The sequence below is a fragment of the Ylistrum balloti genome, unplaced genomic scaffold (genome assembly GCF_031769215.1).
Source record: "Ylistrum balloti isolate Yb309-2 unplaced genomic scaffold, AGI_CSIRO_Ybal_v1 Utg370888, whole genome shotgun sequence".
Lineage (NCBI taxonomy): Eukaryota > Metazoa > Mollusca > Bivalvia > Pectinida > Pectinidae > Ylistrum > Ylistrum balloti.
In genome coordinates, this window is record NW_026782505.1 from 102,401 (window position 1) to 124,901 (window position 22,501).

Below are 22,501 nucleotides of genomic sequence, written 5' to 3' on the forward strand. Positions count from 1 at the left end.
GCCAAAAAATATTCCTTTGATTCCATTATCATACAGAAGTGCCAGTACCACTAGATCTCAATATACATATATACATACATACATACATACACACATACATGTATGGTACTTTTACCTTCAACATTTAAATGAAAAACACAAAATTAATGAGTGAAGCGGCAACTGTTAATTCTTTATCATGTTTATGTTCTGGCTTCCTCATCATCTCTTGAGAAAAATCATCCAGATTTCCATGAAACACTCAAATTACAGAGTAAATTAATATGTAAATGAGATGCTAATTGGGTGAACCACTGATGAGGAGATCTAGAAAAGTATTTGGTCCTCCTCCTCATACTCCTTGTCCATGTACTGGTCAACAAGTTTTTTGTACCATGGCTTGCGTAAAATCTCTATCTGAGCCATGTGATCTGTTTTAGCCTTCATGGACACTGGAACTGACCGACTTGAGAACATTTCCATGTCTTTCTCTGTCGCCTGGTTAAGGTCAGGAGCCACTGTAAAACAGACATATTTATCGTAATGCACGAATACAGAGCTAACAAAGGAGACACAGTATGTGAGACATCTTATTCCACTGAACACTTGCTTCACTACAGAAGTGGCTAAAACTCCTTCATCTTGCTCTCAAGTAAAACGGAAATAAAATATGTTCTTCATTGAAATGTTACCCTGACAACTAAATGACTTATGGCTAGTTTGTGGAACATTCAGAGAAGTGTTGGCTCAACAGATAAGACTTGTATCAGGGGCAACATTAGCAGTATTGGGATAGTGTACCAACTTCATATTTCTGTTTATAACTTACACGACAGAAGTTCAGAGTCTCTGTCGATGCGAGCAACCAAAGCCTCTCTGTGGGTCTGTTTCTCCCTGTTTGGACGTGCAGTCATGTAGTATCTAGCCAACATCTCCGAGGCTTTGTTATGAATCATCTCTAAGTCTTCCTTCTGGCAGTAACGTGCCTATCAGAGTAGATTTTATGTAAGAATCATGAATTCCCAGGTACTACATCTATACATATTCTGTTAATATGCTAATGGTCTAATTCAGAGGTACAATTATGAAATTTTTGATTACAAACAAAATAATCAGTAAAGCTTATGTAGATAATTGATCTTAAGCATAATTAGGAACATTATTTCCACTTAGTATTTGCCAAGTTTTTACAGATTAGTATTTGCCAAGTTTTTACAGAATAGTATTTGCCAAGTTTTTACAGATTAGTATTTGCCAAGTTTTTACAGAATAGTATTTGCTGAGTTTTTACAGATTAGTATTTGCCAAGTTTTTACAGATTAGTATTTGCTGAGTTTTTACAGATTAGTATTTGCCAAGTTCATACTGTTTATTTTTTGATGAGTTTTTACTGATTAGTATTTGCCAAGTTTTTACAGATTAGTATTTGCCAAGTTTTTACAGATTAGTATTTGCTGAGTTTTTACAGATTAGTATTTGCTGAGTTTTTACAGATTAGTATTTGCTGAGTTTTTACAGATTAGTATTTGCTGAGTTTTTACAGATTAGTATTTGCTGAGTTTTTACAGATTAGTATTTGCGAAATATTTACTGATTAGTATTTGCTGAGTTTTCACAGAATAGTATTTGCTGAGTTTTTACAGATTAGTATTTGCTGAGTTTTTACAGAATAGTATTTGCTGAGTTTTTACAGATTAGTATTTGCCAAGTTTTTACTGATTAGTATTTGCTGAGTTTTCACAGATTAGTATTTGCTGAGTTTTTACAGATTAGTATTTGCCAAGTTTTTACAGAATAGTATTTGCTGAGTTTTTACAGATTAGTATTTGCCAAGTTTTTACTGATTAGTATTTGCTGAGTTTTTACTGATTAGTATTTGCCAAGTTTTTACAGATTAGTATTTGCTGAGTTTTTACAGATTAGTATTTGCCAAGTTTTTACAGATTAGTATTTGCTGAGTTTTTACAGATTAGTATTTGCCAAGTTTTTACAGATTAGTATTTGCTGAGTTTTTACAGATTAGTATTTGCCAAGTTTTTACAGATTAGTATTTGCTGAGTTTTTACAGATTAGTATTTGCCAAGTTTTTACAGATTAGTATTTGCTGAGTTTTTACAGATTAGTATTTGCTGAGTTTTTACAGATTAGTATTTGCTGAGTTTTTACTGATTAGTATTTGCGAAATTCTTTACTGATTAGCATTTGCGAAGTATTTATTTAGTATATGCCTAGTTTTGACTGATAGGTTTAGTAACAAACATGATTTTAACCGACGTACATGATTAAGATATACATATATGGGGTGTCATTGAGATATGCAATAATTAAGACAATGGATTGTAAAATTGATCAATTTTCCACAACACATTTTTAACAAATACCAACTTACAGGATTTTCCTCTCTGTATGCACGAATTTCTTTCTGTAGCTCCACTCGTCTCAGTTCATTTAACCCAGGTGGCTTTAATTCTGCTCGGATCTTTTTCTTTCTCTTTTCCAATCTTTCCAGCCATATTTTAACCTGTCATGTAAAAGTGTTTTCTTGATACATCAGGAAATAATGCATGTGTCATGTCATGTAGTGTTGATGGAAAACAGACTCTCAATGTCGAGGTCACAATCACATAACAGTACATACCCCACGCTATGGGATATTCATATTAACTATAAATTTAGTTTGAATTTGTGTTCTCACCGCTTGCTGTATCTTGATAGCTGCTTTGACCTGCTTGGCCATGTCTATCCGCTCTTTGTTGGATTTTCGTACATGATGACCACGCCACATCCTCTGTATGGTGACTGCTGCATTAGACTCCTCCTTCTGTATGTAACCCTCCACTTTGGCTGTGAAATATAACACAAAGGAAAGTGTAAAGAATGCACCACTGAACTGACGTGGCTGCCATACAATGTCAAAATTCTGATAGCAGTAAAACACATTTACTAGGCTATCCAATGTTATACACTGACTCTCCAGTCTGATAGGGCTGCCATACAATGTCAAAATTCTGATAGCAGTAAAACACATTTACTAGGCTATTCAATGTTATACACTGACTCACCAGTCTGACAGGGCTGCCATACAATGTCAAAATTCTGATAGCAGTAAAACACATTTACTAGGCTATTCAGTGTTATACACTGACTCACCAGTCTGACGGGGCTGCCATACAATGTCAAAAATCTTATAGCAGTAAAACACATTTACTGGTTAGGCTATTCAGTGTTATACACTGACTCACCAGTCTGACGTGGCTGCCATACAATGTCAAAATTCTGATAGCAGTAAAACACATTTACTAGGCTATCCAATGTTATACACTGACTCACCAGTCTGACAGGGCTGCCATACAATGTCAAAATTCTGATAGCAGTAAAACACATTTACTAGGCTATTCAATGTTATACACTGACTCACCAGTCTGACAGGGCTGCCATACAATGTCAAAATTCTGATAGCAGTAAAACACATTTACTAGGCTATTCAGTGTTATACACTGACTCACCAGTCTGACGGGGCTGCCATACAATGTCAAAAATCTTATAGCAGTAAAACACATTTACTGGTTAGGCTATTCAGTGTTATACACTGACTCACCAGTCTGACGTGGCTGCCATACAATGTCAAAATTCTGATAGCAGTAAAACACATTTACTAGGCTATCCAATGTTATACACTGACTCACCAGTCTGACGTGGCTGCCATACAATGTCAAAATTCTGATAGCAGTAAAACACATTTACTAGGCTATTCAGTGTTATACACTGACTCACCAGTCTGACGGGGCTGCCATACAATGTCAAAATTCTGATAGCAGTAAAACACATTTACTGGTTAGGCTATTCAGTGTTATACACTGACTCACCAGTCTGACGTGGCTGCCATACAATGTCAAAATTCTGATAGCAGTAAAACACATTTACTAGGCTATTCAATGTTATACACTGACTCACCAGTCTGACAGGGCTGCCATACAATGTCAAAATTCTGATAGCAGTAAAACACATTTACTAGGCTATTCAGTGTTATACACTGACTCACCAGTCTGACGGGGCTGCCATACAATGTCAAAAATCTTATAGCAGTAAAACACATTTACTGGTTAGGCTAGTCTGACGTGGCTTACAATGTCAAAATTCTGATAGCAGTAAAACACATTTACTAGGCTATTCAATGTGACGGGGCTGCCATACAATGTCAAAATTCTGATAGCAGTAAAACACATTTACTAGGCTATTCAATGTTATACACTGACTCACCAGTCTGACAGGGCTGCCATACAATGTCAAAATTCTGATAGCAGTAAAACACATTTACTAGGCTATTCATGTTATACACTGACTCACCAGTCTGACGGGGCTGCCATACAATGTCAAAAATCTTATAGCAGTAAAACACATTTACTGGTTAGGCTATTCAGTGTTATACACTGACTCACCAGTCTGACGTGGCTGCCATACAATGTCAAAATTCTGATAGCAGTAAAACACATTTACTGGTTAGGCTATTCAGATGTTATACACTGACTCACCAGTCTGACGTGGCTGCCATACAATGTCAAAATTCTGATAGCAGTAAAACACATTTACTAGGCTATCCAATGTTATACACTGACTCACCAGTCTGACAGGGCTGCCATACAATATCAAAATTCTGATAGCAGTAAAACACATTTACTAGGCTATTCAATGTTATACACTGACTCACCAGTCTGACGGGGCTGCCATACAATGTCAAAATTCTGATAGCAGTAAAACACATTTACTAGGCTATTCAATGTTATACACTGACTCACCAGTCTGACGGGGCTGCCATACAATGTGAAAATTCTGATAGCAGTAAAACACATTTACTAGTTAGGCTATGCTATACACTGACTCACCAGCAGGAAGGATTTCTATAGATTGGAGCTGTTTTTCCTTAAAGTCCCTCATGATTCTCTGGCGATTTAGCTTCAGTTGACGTTGGAGCTCCATAGCTTCCTTTGCTTGCTCTTTTCTTTTCTCCATCATAGTTTTCTTTTTCCTGAAATGTAAATTCTATATTTATAAAAACAAATCTCAGCATGGAAAGAAATATTGTCTCAGTGTCCATGAACACAAAAATACTTACAGGATGAGATTTAGATATAAGAAATATTTACCTGTATCTCTTAAATAATTTCAATAGAACAAGGTTGAGTTTATGTACAAATGCTAATTGATAAGTTGTGAGTCTCATATTTAATGGTTTGACAGGCATATTGCATTATATTTCAACATAATCCCGTTCAGCATTGATACATTTTGTCAGCATTGTTTATAAACCTCAATGCCACTTTTAAAGAAGCCTTTTTCTTGACCGTTCTGAAATATCTCCACTGCATGGTCCTTTTCAATTTTGGAAATAGATGAAAGTCTGATGGAATGAGAAAAAAGTGAATAAAGTGGATGTTCAATCAATTTAAAGCCACAATCATTAATGGCAGCCATGGCAAAGACAGACTTGCAAACAGGGGCATTGTCCTGGTGGAACAACACACCGTTACTGAGTTTTCCACGGTGCTTGAGTTTAACATTTTCTCATTACTGCCTAACAAGTGATGCATAATATGTGCCATTGATTGTTTTTCTTCTCTGCAGATAATCTACCATCAGAGCACCATTAGCATCCCAGAAAGTCTAGGTCATAACCTTTCCAGCTGATGGAACAGCCTTTGCCTTCTCTGACGGGGGTGAACCAGGGTGGTTCCATTTAGACTGTTGTTTGCCTCTGGTGTAAAATGATGGACCCATATTTCATCCACTGACATGCACCTCTACAGAAAGTTAGCATTATCTGCCTCAAAAAGGTTCAGTTTAGCATGCGACAAAGTTTGCCTGGTGTGCTTCTCAGTGCAGGAAGAATGGAATATACTCTTCCCTGTAAAATCCCAACTGTACTGACTATATATCTCTCTCTGTGACTTACCTGTCAGTCATAACAATATCAGTGGTTTCAACAATGACTGGCCTTTCCAGGACAGGTGTCATTCCCAGTGTTACTATCATATCAGTATGGATACCTTTACATGCTAAACCTTTCTTATGCAAATATTGAACCACTGCTCTTTCAGCCATTTTTTTCCATTTCGCAAAAGGTAGTTTGCCTTGTTTATTTTAGAGTGCCACCTTTTTGTCATAAACTTACAAAATGACACTAGTACACAGCCTTAAAGAGTCAGAGAATAGTAGTGCTGAAAAAGTATATTCCTTGCATAGCTTCTTCCATACAAAGCTCACAACTGATCAATCAGCCATCGTATAAGAAATCCTTACCTGTACGTCCTATGGAATTTTGTAAATGCTTTGTTGGCTTTCTGTAACTTCACTCTGGTAATGTAACTACGCCATCTTGTTTGGATGATAACTGCTGCTCGAGTCAATTGCTGCAAGGAATTGGAAACAGTACAACATGTCTTGCTGAAACAAATTTGTCTTTAATATCACCTCCTTGTCATTACTTTGATTGATTCAATATACTTAAAATTCCAAAATTCATAAATCTCAAATGAAATGGAAACAAATGTAAGATTCTGTTTATCACATAACTGAGATACTTTGCAAACATTCATGAAATAAGCATGTTATTAGGCTGATACGAGTCAAAACTGTGATATTTGGACTCCATATCTCTTTCTTTGGTAATGTCACAGCTTATGCTGTGATTAATTCACAATCAAAACAATGGGAACCTTCAGCCAATCACAGCTCGACAAAGTTATATTACATTAATGTAATATCAAAAATACATTATCGAAGCTTTATTACACCGACATAAGGGGAGTTACCAGGTGTGTGATAAATAATGTCTAATCACTGATCACAAGTTATCACTAATACAATCTACTATGTATGTGATGAGTGAGTAAAGCTCAAATTCCTTATGAAGTCAAGTTAGTGTGAAATTGCACCCAGTGTTCCTGATTTCTGAACATGATAATGTATTAAGATTGGTCCGTACCTCTAATTCTGCCATCTGTGCATTGCCTGCCTGTAGCAACATAGTGAGGTCTTTCAGATCCTTGCCGAAGCCTTTTCCCTCCCATTTCCCCAGCAGTGGTCTCACTCCTCTGTAATACAACCATATCAAGGCAATCTTCACATGTAAGCACTTTAATAAGCCCAGTATAACAAAAACCACATTGTTAAATAACTATCACAACACAACCCTTATAACAATACTGCTAAATAAGTAACAAATAGCAGGGTGTTTACTCGACAAATCCAACCTCAACATTTTCATCAAATTACCCATATGAAAACATTACTTACCTGTATCTTGTACATAAGGTATCTACCATAGGCTTGTAAAAATCACAAATTCTCAGCACACACTTTGTTGCTGCGCTGAAATAATAAGCAAATCAATGTAAATAACAACCCATATTTATCTGAATCTAAATTTGTCGCAACAAATTCACTAAAAAACTCAATCACAGTTATTTTTGCACATCAACCTCATAATAAAAGCATTTCATACAATATTATGCAGCCCCACACCCAACAAGCCCTCAAAAACTTTAATTAAAAAAAAAAAACCCAAAATATGAAGAATGATAATCACCCCAAATAATTGGTCTTTAACAGGAATTTTTGCTGAGGGTTTACAATTCATGGCCCAGAGTTACTGACAGATGGATGGTAAAGTCACATCTGTAATGGCTGATTACTTCAAGTAAGCTTATATACCCTAAGCATTACAAGAGATCCCCAAGGGATCTTAATGCTCACCATTGTTTGATCTTGCAAAATCAAAGATGGTCACCTGTAGGCCATTTTGTTTTCTTGATCAATCCCAAAATTAAAATGGCACAACTAGGGACTACTGGGAATCTACATATGAAATTTGAAAAAGAGATCCATCCGTTCTAAAGAAAAAAGAGATGACAAACTTCCATTGTGAGAATCTATGATGGGCTTCTGTTTTGCTTTTCTGATCAGTCCCAAAGTGAAAAATACACAATTAGGAAACAAGGGAAACCTGCATGTAATATTTGAGAAACAACAATAACAAACCTTCTTTGTTAAAATCCATGATGACTGCCTCCAGGACATTTTTGTTTTTCTTCTGACCAGTCTCAAATTAAAAAGTGGCAAAACTAGGGGCTATGAGGAACCCACACATCATTTTTTTTCAGAAAATATCTTTCAAGTACTTCTCAAGAAGTGGCAATAAAAAACTGAAATTGTAAATTTTTTGTCAGTTGTTCCTGATCAGATTCACAATTACATGGGCACAACTGAGGACCAAGGAGAACACATGCATTAAGTTTCAGAAATATCTAGAAATAGCCCAATATCTAAAATTTCGTTTACCGGATCACTCTCAAAATATAGTGGGCAGAAGGAACCAAGGGAAATGCGTATATAAAATTTGACAAATGTCCTTCATAACTTTATGAGAAATAGTGATGACAAGGATTGTTTAAGGATGGATTGACCACAGATGAAGGGCGATTTGAAAATTCCACCGTCTGATGAGGTCTGGCTAACAATGTATGGTTTTTGAAAAGGAAAATGTCTTCACAAAAGGCTGAATTACATAGAAAGACAGTTCACGGATGATATTCTGAAATAAAAAATGAAATGACCCTTAATATATCAACTTACGCTCCAATGGGAACTTCATTGTTGACTGATAACTTATACACCAGTTCATCCATAATACTATTGACAAGTTTAGGGTTCAACTCCTTTAGTAGTTTCCTGTAACATAAACCAAACTTCACTTAACATACATGTCTCCTAACACAGCCAACAAAACATACATGTCTCCTAACACAGCCATCAAAACATTACATGTCTCCTAACACAGTCATCAAAACATACATGTCTCCTAACACAGCCATCAAAACATACATGTCTCCTAACACAGCCATCAAAACAAACATGTCTCCTAACACAGCCAACAAAACATACATGTCTCCTAACACAGCCATCAAAACATACATGTCTCCTAACACAGCCATCAAAACAAACATGTCTCCTTACACAGCCAACAAAACATACATGTCTCCTTACACAGCCAACAAAACATATACATGTCTCCTTACACAGCCAACAAAACATATACATGTCTCCTTACACAGCCATCAAAACATACATGTCTTCTAACACAGCCAACAAAACATACATGTCTCCTAGCACAGCCATCAAAACATACATGTCTCCTAACACAGCCATCAAAACATACATGTCTCCTAACACAGCCATCAAAACATACATGTCTCCTTACACAGCCATCAAAACATACATGTCTCCTAGCACAGCCATCAAAACATACATGTCTCCTAGCACAGCCAACAAAACATACATGTCTCCTAGCACAGCCATCAAAACATACATGTCTCCTAACACAGCCATCAAAAAAATCGTAACAGTATATATTACATTAACACGGGAACTTATCAGTTTGTCGGATTAACCACTACTTAAAAATACTTGCATAATCAAATCAAATTTATTTTGGCAATTTTTCATATAAGCTAGATATTCATCATCCACAATCTTGTAATAAAATAACATCAAATTATTAAGACATCAAGAAATCGGGAAAGCATGCAAATGATCAATTTCTTTTTCACTATAACAATGAACAAAAAACTACAAATAGGAATATTTGTATCATATACATGTACACGGCTAACAGAAACTTGGCACTTTTGTGACTAAGGAGGGCACTACACAGCTAAAGCTAAAGCCGATATGAACAAATAGAATTAAAGAACCAATAGCCATCAGTCTCTTTAAATACTGTGACAAAAACAAGCACACACTTTGAGAAGAAACATTAATATGTACCGATTGACCCTAAGAATTTTGGGAAGAAGATCCATCACTCCTGCAACAGTGTCAGCATCATCTGATATCAGCAGCTGTAATAACCATGGCGACTCGATCACTAAAAACAAAAAATTGTTCCTTCATAAAAAAAAACTTTCTGCACTCATTAGTTATAAAACTGTATAGCTCTTAAGTTATCCTGTTAAGTATAATAAATCTCTTTAATATCTACATTCTATTGTATTTCTAGTCCATATATTGTTGGGAAAATATGAATAATTATGTAAAGCGAATTTCATATAAATTTTACACTTTTAATGAACCTATGATAAACAATATGATAATTAAACTAGCTGTTACAAAATAATTTTGTAAATGCTGTAAAATATAAACTGCACATTATCTGCAATGTTCTTAAATACTTCACCACACTTCAATCACAACGTTGCAATTTATTAAAAAAACAATGCAATACTGCTTGTTTAAATTTTATTCCTCAACAATAAGTTATTCATTCAGTGCCTGATAATGACCTACCATTCCTACAGATAGCAACATGACCAGAAGCTATGTACGTAATAGATTCCAACACTCCCCTGTAACACACCATTAATCGCTGTCGCTCTTTCTGTATTGCCTAATAAGGTGAAAACGAAATTACTGTTAGTTACCATGAACTCAAAATAATACCACATGTTATAGACTAATTACAATACAGACAGGAACAAATTACAGAAAAAAAATAAAGTATGGAAGAAAATAAATGCCATGGCCACTTTTGAAATATTGAACTCAATTACCAGTATACATAATTTTATAATTGAAAACTATTTATGACAACATGTTGACAATGATAATAAACCTCAAGTGTTGTAAACAAATAAAATCCAACTAATTGTTTGATGAGGAAAAGGAGAAAGACAAGCAATGCCACTAAAACTGTGGTGTATGATAAGCTTGTGTGTAATAAGTGTGTAGTTTATTTAGGTGTTACAAAACATCTTCTGGTAATTCGACTCTAAACAAAAATTACTACAGTTAAAATAAAAAATTCTTGTCCATTTTATGGTTTTCCAAAAATTCTACATTCAATGTCCAGCTTTACCTCAAAGAATCAGCTGATAGTGTTTCACCCATAACTTACTGTGACATTTGGCACTTTGGAATATCGAGTCTGTATCCTGCGTGCCAGAAGGAATAGGTTGTTGATGGCCTCAGGAAGACTCTCTGTCTCAAACTTGTTCCTGGCTTGCCCCTTGAGTTCCATGCCAGCACAAACTTGGCTGCAAATATAAACAAGACAGTCTTTGAGATTAAGCTACCATCTTAGAGTAAACAAAGAAACTCAAAGCTTTAGATTTTTACTAGTAAAGACTACAATGTTTTGGTAGTATACAGATAGAGCAGCTGGTCTCCAAACATTGTGCTACATTACCTGAGGACAGCAGCCAAAGACACAGTTGTCTCCCTTGTCTAACACCATCTACTAAAGTGTATCATATAGACAGAGCTGCTGGTCTCCCAACAATGTGGTACATTACCTGAGGACAGCGGCAAGGGACATAGTTGTCTCCCTTTGTCTGACATGATCTACCACAGTGTAGTGTATATATAAACAGAGCTGCTGGTCTCCTAACATTGCCGTACATTACCTGAAGACAGCAGCAAGGGACACAATTGTCTCCCTTTTCTGACACGATCTACCACAGTGTAGTATATAAACTGATCTGCTGGTCTTCCAACCTTGTGGTACATTACCTGAGGATAGCTGCGAGTGATGCTGCTGTCTGCCAGTCATTATCTACAATGCTGAAGTCTTGCTTTAATACCAGAATGAGGACATGGAGGAGGTTGTAGTCCCAAATCTCTTGTCTGAACTTGATTGCTTCTTTTGAGCCAACAGGAACAGAACTTAATATTCCTGTAAAATATCAATTCAAAGAAATTAGTGAGAGCTGTCAACAAACCATATACATAATTAGGAAAATCACTTGTTGTATATATTCTTGCCAGCACCATTTGCTGCTAATGAAGACAGTGACAACCTTGTTATATTTTCTTTATTTTTTTTTTATTTATTTATTTTTTTGGGGGGTGGGGGAGGGGGGGGGGGTTAAACTGGTATGTCCACATGAGAGCTCATCCTGAAACTTATAGGCTTACTAGCCATAGTTTCATCAATCTTCATCATTATTCCTGATGATATATGGGTGATCTAATCTAATTATCTAATCCTCTCAGTATATAAAAAATCCTAAACAAATATACAGGCTGGTATGATTACATGATGGTCTGGCAATTAACATGCTAGTTTGTAAGTGACTAGGCTCTTGCTATTCTGAAATTCCCTTGATTACGACCTGATATCCTAAAAATCTGATGTTGTTGAGATCATGTATATGTATTTTGTGCTGATAATGTTGCAAGACAACAGGGTTACAAGTAAGACCTATAGTCACTGGCATTTCTACTGAAAGACAGATTAATTGTAAATCCTATCAAATACTGTACAAGTAAGTAGTGAGAGACATCCTCAAGATGTTAACGTCTGCGGCAAGAAATGGAAATATCTGATATCAGGGACTTATAATACATAATGTATCATATGTCTCTGCTGATATCAATTGATTACAGAACACATCTAAAATTTATTTCAAAAAGATACATAAATGGAATTTTGACAACTACTCTATCTGCATTTTTATGATGAAACATTTGGAAAATATTCTTATTCTGTAATCTATAATTAATAGTTTATAGACAAATAAAAAAAATGGGCTGACATTCTTACAAAACTACCATAAACCTGTGTAATCTCTAGGTTTTCTCTCCTCCCTTGCATCCACCTTAAAATAACTTAATCATCCATCTGGAGTTTGGTTGATCCTGAGTTTGATCCTGAACTTGCCAGGCATTTTTTATTCTTTTTACGAACTGGTGCCTGTGACACACCCTTGTTTCAAGTACGCATGATTGTGTCTATGGGGGAAAGACTTCAAAATTAAAGAGGAGGGTGGAATTTAGTAGTACTGGGCAGGGTCGATTGTCAGCGATCAGGCATGTGTAGCTCAATTGATAGAGCATTTGTCAATATGTCAGAGGAGACGAAGGTTTGAAATCCGGTCTGCTTAAGCCTTTACTCCTGCTACATATGTATGCTTTTCTACGAGAATGATACACAAGCAAAATGTATATATCCAATCTTTTTATTATTCTGCCAAAGCTCCAGAACAGCATCAACACATTCTTATATTTTATTCAAACAGTTAAAAGGACCGGATAAGTTACGTTTCATAGCGAGTGAATCTACTTTTTAAATATATTTTTATCTATATAACAGTCGGTGTAAAATAGGGAAAACAAGACTATTCATACTGACGAGGTATATGTGATTTTATATATCTAGAACTACTGTCGAGTACTGCATGATGAGTAAACAGTGAGTAAAATATTGTTGTAAACCAGCCGAAAACCTGACAGAACATGTTTGGATTGAGTGATAACTCACCTTTCAGACTCAGTAAGAGAATTGGAACGCGTCTGTCCTTCGTATCTGCTATTTCTCCAGCTAGATTAAGGATTCGCTTGTCCCGATCGGGACTCGCGTACCTTGACATATTGAAATTGAAACTTTTATATTTTCTATGGCAAAATCAACATTTTGTTTACACCGCGAGTGACGCTTGATCTGTGTCATTCAAGTGTTTTGATTTTCATTGTAAAAGGTCTTTCGCGAAATCAAAATTTATAAATATCCGTAATTTCCTACATAATAATATTAAGATTATCAAAGTCATATGATGTCACTACAAAAATAAGATACTGTTGAAATAATATTATATATATTGCATGATTGACTTATAAATCGGTGAAGGCAAAATCCTATTTATCGTTTCCGGAATGAAGTAGGTCATTATTGACCAGAATTTAGTAAGGCCTCATGGCGGGAGAGCACGAAGAGAACTGTTAAGTTGGATTTAGTGTTATCACTCGTCATGTCATATAATTCAGGTCCTGCAAATAGATTCTCAGAATGAGGTTTAGAGGGAAAATCGTCGACATTGGCTGTATTCAACATTTTACAAGTAAATTGATTTAGGATCAGGCCCTTACACAGGGCCTTGTAGTGAAGTTGCGATATTTTGTTACGTTTGTCACAGGCGCTTGAAATCTAACGTATTCTCATCACGATCTCAAGTTCTGTGTGTGACACAGACATGAATTAAAATGTCAGTGTATTTTGCATTTTGCTTAAAAGATAACCTTACTAACAAAACAGGACAAAGGAGGCATATAACCGTAATATACTGCTCCGCTAAATATCATCTCAGTGGCTCTGTCAGTTTTGTGTAAGATCAGAATCTAATAATTAGTAACTCAGAGGTTCTAAGTTCGAATCCTAGTACAGGCATTGAAATAAATGATAGCCTCTGTTACAGTGGCACCAATGTAGGGAACTCAAGGGAATGAAACAAGACTTAGCACTGCCCCTTAACAGATATTGCTGTAACCCCTGAAAACATTGGTAAAATGATAATCAAATTATGAAATTTATTTAATTATGGCACTGCTGCACCTCCCTCTCTAGATTTTGAATATACTTTTGATCACTTTGGATTTTCCTTGGTTGCCTCCTGGGCTTCAAAATTTAGGCCCTTAGCATCATTGACAAGTCAATTTAGTTCATTGTTTGGCTCCACCGTATTTCACTCTAAATTACAAAAATGTGCTATTCTCTTGTTTCTTTTGTACAATCTTAAGCTCTATCAGTTAAGCTTAAGACTAGTAAACCAGAGGTCAGAGGTTTGAATCTTAACTATACACATAACCTTAGTAAATACCAGCTCAGTCAGAGAGAACTTCTCATTAGCTTGAGCGTCTTTGGTTCAAATCCTAGCGGAGCCATTGAAATAAGTAACGACCTCTTTTACTTACATGATCATTTTCTTAAAGATATCCTTTCTGTTGTAATTTAGTGAAAGCTACAATTATTTTGTGAGTGAAAATTACTGTAGGTAGAGGTAATTGAATGGGATAATTACCCAAACAGTCGCTTATCAGAATACAGTAACTGAACATATATGGTACAAGTTTAGGGTCCGACACTTTGCAGGACCCTGTCTGATGTTACAGTACTGTGTTGTGTATTTTCTAGGAATAGTAGGGACATTGTCCAAGCTGATCAGAACCTGTGTGCTGCGAATAACATCTGGAAACTGGTACTTCATTTTGTCTGAGCGAGCTGTGAATGGAGGAATACAGATTTGGAGTGAACTTCCTCAGGTACATATGCAGTGATAAAAAAAAAACTTTATTATTCAAGTTTGCATCATTTACAGGTAAAAATCAATACAGGTTTGTAAGGTTGTATTTCCTGTTGCTAAAGTTTTACCCTTGACTCTTAGCTTAAATTCCATAATTTCAAATGAAATGCCTGCTGTTTAAACCACATGAATGATTTGGCATTAGAGTCAAAGTTTAAATGGAAGTTCTGGGTCAAGGTCACCTTTAATGGCTATTCAAATGATCAATTTGTCAGCATTTTTACTATGTGGCACTACATGTGCTAGAATTTCTTCTGTATTAATATTATGATTATAATTTCATTTCAGGGACATTTTTTTGACGAATATGCAATGGAAGGTGTTTCTGAGGAAGATAATGAAATTTTCTTGGAGCTTGCCCCAGAGAACTTGATGAAGGCTCTAAAGACAGCGCAGAGTGCTAAGTGGCTAAAGATCAAGCTAACAAAGAAACACACTCCATGTCTGACAGTGGAGGTTGACCTAGTAAGTATTTAATATCATTCATTCACCAGGGGAAAGGTCATGAATTAAAATGTCAGTGTATTTTGCATTTTGCTTAAAAGATAACCTTACTAACAAAACAGGACAAAGGAGACATATAACTGCATGTAGTGTACATGTTGTTATGATATGACAATAAATAACAATTCATATTATTAAAAATGATTGTTGTCTTGATCTTTGCAGCCTACCCTGAGTGCCCACTCTCGTACTGTAGTGCATGACATCCCGGTCACAGTCATACCACGCCGCCTCTGGACAGACTTTGAGGAGCCCGAACTTCCACACTTTGATGTAAGACAGTCACTTTATCACTTTTCATGTACAGTAGAAACATGGAGTGATAGGGTAATTTCCATTGATTCTACTAAATATTTTAAGAAATGGTCAAGGCGTATAGTACTTGCCTTTTTACTTCATTCTGATATAATTTGGTTTCCACAGATTTGCTCTTTGATGAACGGAGATACTGTATTGCCAATTCTTTTTGTGATGAAATTTTCGCTATTTCAGAGTACATTAACACAACCATGAAAATCAAATCCACAAAATAGTGAGACACATGTTTTAGATCAACTTTTATATCCTGATGGCAAAATTTTCATTAGTTATTTTATATGATCGTCTTCTTAGAAAATCATGACTTGTAAAAATTACCAGCTGTACGGAATTGAATTGAAATTTAGATTGTACTGTGAAGATTGCATATAAGTGGTATTTAACCGAGATGAATAAGAAATGTACCTGACAGTGAAGCTGTCTGTTGTAGGTTAGTATTGTGTCTGATAAGTCAGGCAATTGTCATCACTTTGTCTGATAAGTCAGGAGATTGTCATCACTTTTTCTGATAAGTCAGGAGATTGTCATCACTTTGTCTGATAAGTCAGGAGATTGTTATCACTTTGTCTGATAAGTCAGGAGATTGTTATCACTTTGTCTGACAAGTCAGGTGATTGTTATGACTTTGTCTGATAAGTCAGGAGATTGTCATCTCTTTGTCTGATAAGTCAGGCGATTGTCATCACTTTGTCTGATAAGTCAGGCGATTGTCATCACTTTGTCTAATAAGTCAGGTGATTGTTATGACTTTGTCTGATAAGTCAGGAGATTGTCATCACTTTGTCTGATAAGTCAGGAGATTGTTATCACTTTGTCTGATAAGTCAGGAGATTGTTATCACTTTGTCTGATAAGTCAGGCGATTGTTATCACTTTGTCTGATAAGTCAGGAGATTGTCATCACTTTGTCTGATAAGTCACAAGATTGTTATCACTTTGTCTGATAAGTCAGGAGGTTGCCTCACTTTGTCTGATAAGTCAGGAGATTGTTATCACTTTGTCTGATAAGTCAGGAGATTGTTATCACTTTGTCGGTTGCCTCACTTTGTCTGATAAGTCAGGAGATTGTTATCACTTTGTCTGATAAGTTGGGATATTGTCATCACTTTGTCTGATAAGTCAGGTGATTGTTATCACTTTGTCTGATAAGTCAGGCAATTGTCATCACTTTGTCTGATAGATTGTTATCACTTTGTCTGATAAGTCAGGAGGTTGCCTCACTTTGTCTGATAAGTCAGGCGATTGTCATCACTTTGTCTGATAAGTCAGGCGATTGTTATCACTTTGTCTGATAAGTCAGGCGATTGTCATCACTTTGTCTAATAAGTCAGGTGATTGTTATGACTTTGTCTGATAAGTCAGGCGATTGTCATCACTTTGTCTGATAAGTCAGGCGATTGTCATCACTTTGTCTAATAAGTCAGGTGATTGTTATGACTTTGTCTGATAAGTCAGGAGATTGTCATCACTTTGTCTGATAAGTCAGGCGATTGTTATCACTTTGTCTGATAAGTCAGGAGGTTGCCTCACTTTGTCTGATAAGTCAGGCGATTGTTATCACTTTGTCTGATAAGTCAGGTGATTGTCATCACTTTGTCTGATAAGTCAGGTCATCACTTTGTCTGATTGTCATCACTTTGTCTGATAACTTTGTCATTGTTATCACTTTGTCTGATAAGTCAGGTGATTGTCATCACTTTGTCTGATAAGTCAAGATATTGTCATCACTTTGTCTGATAAGTCAGGTGATTGTTATCACTTTGTCTGATAAGTCAGGCGATTGTTATCACTTTGTCTGATAAGTCACATCACTTTGATAAGTGTTATCACTTTGTCTGATTGCCTCACTTTGTCTGATAAGTCAGGAGATTGTCATCACTTTGTCTAATAAGTCAGGTGATTGTTATGACTTTGTCTGATAAGTCAGGAGATTGTCATCACTTTGTCTGATAAGTCAGGAGATTGTTATCACTTTGTCTGATAAGTCAGGCGATTGTTATCACTTTGTCTGATAAGTCAGGAGATTGTCATCACTTTGTCTGATAAGTCAGGCGATTGTTATCACTTTGTCTGATAAGTCAGGGAGTTATCACTTTGTCTTCAGGAGATTGTCATCATTGTCATCACTTTGTCTGATAAGTCAGGATCACTTTGTCTGATTGTTATCACTTTGTCTGATAAGTCAGATTGATCATTGTCATCACTTTGTCTGATAAATCACTTTGTCTGATAAGTCAGGTGATTGTTATCACTTTGTCTGATAAGTCAGGAGGTTGCCTCACTTTGTCTGATAAGTCAGGCGATTGTTATCACTTTGTCTGATAAGTCAGGTGATTGTCATCACTTTGTCTGATAAGTCAAGATATTGTCATCACTTTGTCTGATAAGTCAGGTGATTGTTATCACTTTGTCTGATAAGTTGGGATATTGTCATCACTTTGTCTGATAAGTCAGGTGATTGTTATCACTTTGTCTGATAAGTCAGGAGGTTGCCTCACTTTGTCTGATAAGTCAGGCGATTGTTATCACTTTGTCTGATAAGTCAGGAGGTTGCCTCACTTTGTCTGATAAGTCAGGAGGTTGCCTCACTTTGTCTGATAAGTCAGGAGATTGTTATCACTTTGTCTGATAAGTTGGGATATTGTCATCACTTTGTCTGATAAGTCAGGTGATTGTTATCACTTTGTCTGATAAGTCAGGCGATTGTTATCACTTTGTCTGATAAGTCAGGCGATTGTTATCACTTTGTCTGATAAGTCAGGCGATTGTTATCACTTTGTCTGATAAGTCAGGTGATTGTCATCACTTTGTCTGATAAGTCAAGATATTGTCATCACTTTGTCTGATAAGTCAGGCTATTGTCATCACTTTGTCTGATAAGTCAGGCGATTGTTATCACTTTGTCTGATAAGTCAGGAGATTGTCATCACTTTGTCTGATAAGTCAGGAGATTGTTATCACTTTGTCTGATAAGTCAGGCGATTGTTATCACTTTGTCTGATAAGTCAGGAGATTGTCATCACTTTGTCTGATAAGTCATTTACCTCAGTTAACTTACTTTGGACCTAAACTCTGCTTTATATCATACCCACCATTTTGAAGTTACCAAGAGACCCAACGATAACAAAAATATTCTGTTTTTAATGTAAAATGCTGCATTATCTGGTCCATGTGAGCATATCATTTCTCAAGTTCATTCTCAGAAAGTTTTAAAATTAAATCACATTGATGGAACATACAGAGCTACATTTTACCAGAACCACAGAGCCATTGAAGATAATGGATAATAAAATTACATGATATGTCACATTTGTGGTAGGTTTAACTTTGTACATGTATGTTATTTATAATAATATTTATAATTACCAGTAATCAATGTATGTGTATCCTACATAGGTACTGACCCAATGATGAACCCATCTCAGGACGATAGGGATCCTCACACATTCTTTAAGACAAGGATTGATATTCGGAAGTTATCACAGCTCCTTGCCAGTCAACAGTTCAATCCCACACGAGTGATCTGTAGTAAGTCATGGCTCTGTTTACTCTATATCTCTTTTTTATATTTCAGGCCCCACTTGTATAAAACATCTCAACTTGAGATTATCTAAAGCCCAGATTTTCCTCAGCTAATATCTTCTTTAAAATATCTTGTATGAAAATTCCTCAAGGAATTTCAGGACATCCTAGCCGATGCCTTCCTCCTGTTCCTTGAGAAAATTTTATACAAACCGTTTTTGAAGAGATATCAGCTGAGGAAAATCTCGACTTGAGGAAATCTCAAGTTGAGATGTTTTATACAAGTGGGGCCAGAACTATACCTTTAACACTTATATTTAACCTTCACTTTAGAGTGATATTTTGTCTAAAAATTAATGATATTAGATAGAAGTTCATGCAGTATGAAAAGCTGATACGACTTGCTCAATACTTTATATGTATTGTTTTATGCCAAATGCTTTATGAGAGATAAAGAATGCTTCATCCTTAATTTGGATTAATGTAGATATGGCCTAGAGTCAAAAGAAAATATCTCCTAATATCATATTTTCAGAGAGACATTCATGTTTAGTCGTAAATTATTTTTCTGACATTCTATAAAATTCAACAAAATGCTATATGCAAAAAATGCTCTCTGCGAAATGCATTATGTGAAATTCATTTTGTGTTCTGAATGAAAAATACTAAATGTGAAATAGGCCCTTGTTATTTAAGATGCTGAATGCTCTACAGCTGTACTAGGCCCACATGCAACCATGGACGCTTTGTCCTTTCCATTTTGATTTTCCTCTATTGAACTACATCTTGATCAAAACTTTTCGCATTAAGCATCTTGCATAAAGCATTTCACATGTTGCACCAGCTTTAATGTCTTTACTTCTTTGGTTTTCAGATGTTGTAAACAACAGGACAGTTCACTTTCTTCTTCTCCAGGATGGTGTGTCTCTCCAGTACTTCATGCCTGTCATAGCCTCGTAATATTCCAACCAGCAATACATCTGCATCATGTAGTCCTTCAGAATCGTGTGTCTCACAAGTAGACACAAATGTCTGTGATAGCCTAATGATCTTCATACAAACAATACACCACAATACATCTGTACCATGTACTCCTTCAGAATGATCTGTTTCTCCAGTACATCATGTCAGTCATAGCCTCGTGACAGTCATACCAGCAGTACATATGTACCATGTACTCCTTCAGAAAGATGTGTTTCTTTAGTACATCATGTCAGTCATAGCCTCGTGACAGTCATACCAGCAATACATCTGTACCCTGTACTCCTTCAGAATGATGTGTTTCTCCAGTACATCATGTCAGTCATAGCCTTGTGACAGTCATACCAGCAATACATCTGTACCACATATTTCTCTCATTGACCTTTTTTCAACAGATATTTCTGAAAATTTGTGCTAATGTTTGCTACGACATATATGTATTATATGTACATTGTATATAGTTCATGTATATAAAGAAGACAACAATATTATAACATGTTGTCATGTTTTTATTTATTAGACTTGTCTACTGAAATTGTTAATAAAATGTGTTTGTTTTGACATTGTATGCGATTGAGTAATGAAACTTGTTTTTAATTTTGATTTCAGGCTGCTTATTGTTCTTGAAATGATAGACCTAATGTTTTGGATCTTCTGAAAATGAATTCGATTTGAAACTTATCATTTTAAGCTCACCTGGCCCGGATGGGGCTGAACCCAGTAGGAAAAATAGAACAAGTTCTTTAAAATCCTACTCCTGAAGGAATGATTGGATTTTGTCCAAATTTGGTCCAAAGTATCTTTTGGTGAAGGGAAATAAATTTTGTATATAAGTGGTGGATCTCCGCCCCCTGGGGTGGGAGGAGTGGGGCTGAATAGGGGAAATGGCACAAGTTCTTTTAAAATCCTACTGTACTTGTAGGAATTATTGGATTTTGTCCAAATTTGGTGTGAATTGTGTTTGTGAAGCGGAATCAATATTGTATATAAGTGGTGGAACTCTGCCTCCTGGGGTGGAAGGAGTGGGGCTGAGGTCTAGCTCCACCCTTAGAGACTAAAGTTCCCTTCTTTTTCTCTTTCAAAAGCAAATAAAAATTTGGAGCCCTACATTGCTGGTTAGTTCTCCAAATCGTGAATGAAATGGTAAAAAGACAGTGAATAGGATTTTTACAATGAATATGATATTGAGATATTCCAGGTAAAGTTGAAGAGGAAATGAAGAAATTTGGTTACGGCTGATGGAGGAAGATGTAACTTAATTAGTCCCTTAACAGTAAACTACAGTTGTGTATAGTTTATGTCCATTCGTCCTTCTGCTATCTTGTACGGGCTCTACCTCCAACACATCTTATCACTGGAACTCCATACTTTGGGTATGAGTCCACCTCGGCGACACCTTGTGTCTTGTTTAAAAAGCAGGTTACTCTATCCTACATTTTGACCTTTGATTCACATCAAAGAATAAGTTTGTCCTGCCTGTCGGTAATTTTATTTTTCGGATCAGTCCCACAATAGAGGCGACTATATAGACCACGGAAAGGATACATTTACACACATAATTGATCTATCTAGTGTTTTTGAAGAAATATAGCAATAGCAAAAGTTGTTCGATGATGAACGGACTTGGGGCGGTTTAAACAGCCCTCCATCTGATGATGGTGGGCTAAAAAAAATCAACAGATGGACGGACAAGAAGCGGTTTGACAACCCCACATCTGATAATGGTTAAAAATGAGAACCTGTCAGAAACATTGATACAACTGGACATAGAAACCGGTAATCGCACAACAAATGGATTATTCCGATTTTTTAACCAATCTGCATCTCTCCAAACTTGGACAATTAGGACGTTTCACAGGTTGACTCATAGTTATGTTCAGTTGTGTTGAAATGATTTTTTGTTTAGTTTTTAATCCCCACCAAACATTATCCTGTCCGTGCTATATTTCCTACTCTAAAAAGAGTAGGAGTACTTTCAATAACACCATGGTTCACCTCCTGAGACAGTGTGTTGCATATCAGAATTAGGTCACTGTGACCAACATTTTGTCCTTTGACATGTATCACTTC

General features: G+C 36.1%; 2 protein-coding genes across 2 annotated transcripts; one reads left to right on the forward strand and one right to left on the reverse strand.

Moving 5' to 3' along the window:
• Positions 1–120: 120 nt before the first annotated feature.
• LOC132559299 (IQ calmodulin-binding motif-containing protein 1-like) lies at positions 121–13,400 on the reverse strand. The gene is made up of 14 exons (XM_060223913.1): positions 13,292–13,400; positions 11,542–11,704; positions 10,928–11,066; positions 10,321–10,420; positions 9,802–9,901; positions 8,611–8,706; positions 7,273–7,347; positions 6,962–7,070; positions 6,277–6,386; positions 4,863–5,005; positions 2,675–2,823; positions 2,369–2,500; positions 809–965; positions 121–497 (listed from the first exon to the last, which is right to left on the reverse strand). Exons 1-14 carry the CDS (start codon positions 13,398–13,400, stop codon positions 307–309), a joined length of 1,773 nt encoding a protein of 590 aa, XP_060079896.1. The 3' UTR covers positions 121–306.
• Positions 13,401–13,750: 350 nt separating this feature from the next.
• LOC132559293 (checkpoint protein HUS1-like) lies at positions 13,751–20,856 on the forward strand. The gene is made up of 7 exons (XM_060223909.1): positions 13,751–13,868; positions 14,939–15,066; positions 15,396–15,572; positions 15,777–15,884; positions 16,360–16,384; positions 19,325–19,456; positions 20,325–20,856. The coding sequence occupies exons 1-7, from the start codon at positions 13,817–13,819 to the stop codon at positions 20,408–20,410; spliced, it is 708 nt and encodes a 235-aa protein (XP_060079892.1). The 5' UTR covers positions 13,751–13,816; the 3' UTR covers positions 20,411–20,856.
• Positions 20,857–22,501: the final 1,645 nt, after the last annotated feature.

Bases quoted from the DNA above. Each gene is read 5' to 3' on its own strand.
- LOC132559299 (XM_060223913.1), bottom strand. From the start codon at position 13,400: ATGTCAAGGTACGCGAGTCCCGATCGGGACAAGCGAATCCTTAATCTA. The intron at 7,348-8,610 runs GTAAGTTGATAT...TTATTATTTCAG, and splicing joins AATGAAGTTCCCATTGGAGC to CGCAGCAACAAAGTGTGTGC. The intron at 498-808 runs GTAAGTTATAAA...TCTGTTTTACAG, and splicing joins AGACTCTGAACTTCTGTCGT to TGGCTCCTGACCTTAACCAG.
- LOC132559293 (XM_060223909.1), top strand. From the start codon at position 13,817: ATGAGGTTTAGAGGGAAAATCGTCGACATTGGCTGTATTCAACATTTT. The intron at 13,869-14,938 runs GTAAATTGATTT...TGTATTTTCTAG, and splicing joins CTGTATTCAACATTTTACAA to GAATAGTAGGGACATTGTCC. The intron at 16,385-19,324 runs GCAATTGTCATC...TATCCTACATAG, and splicing joins TATTGTGTCTGATAAGTCAG to GTACTGACCCAATGATGAAC.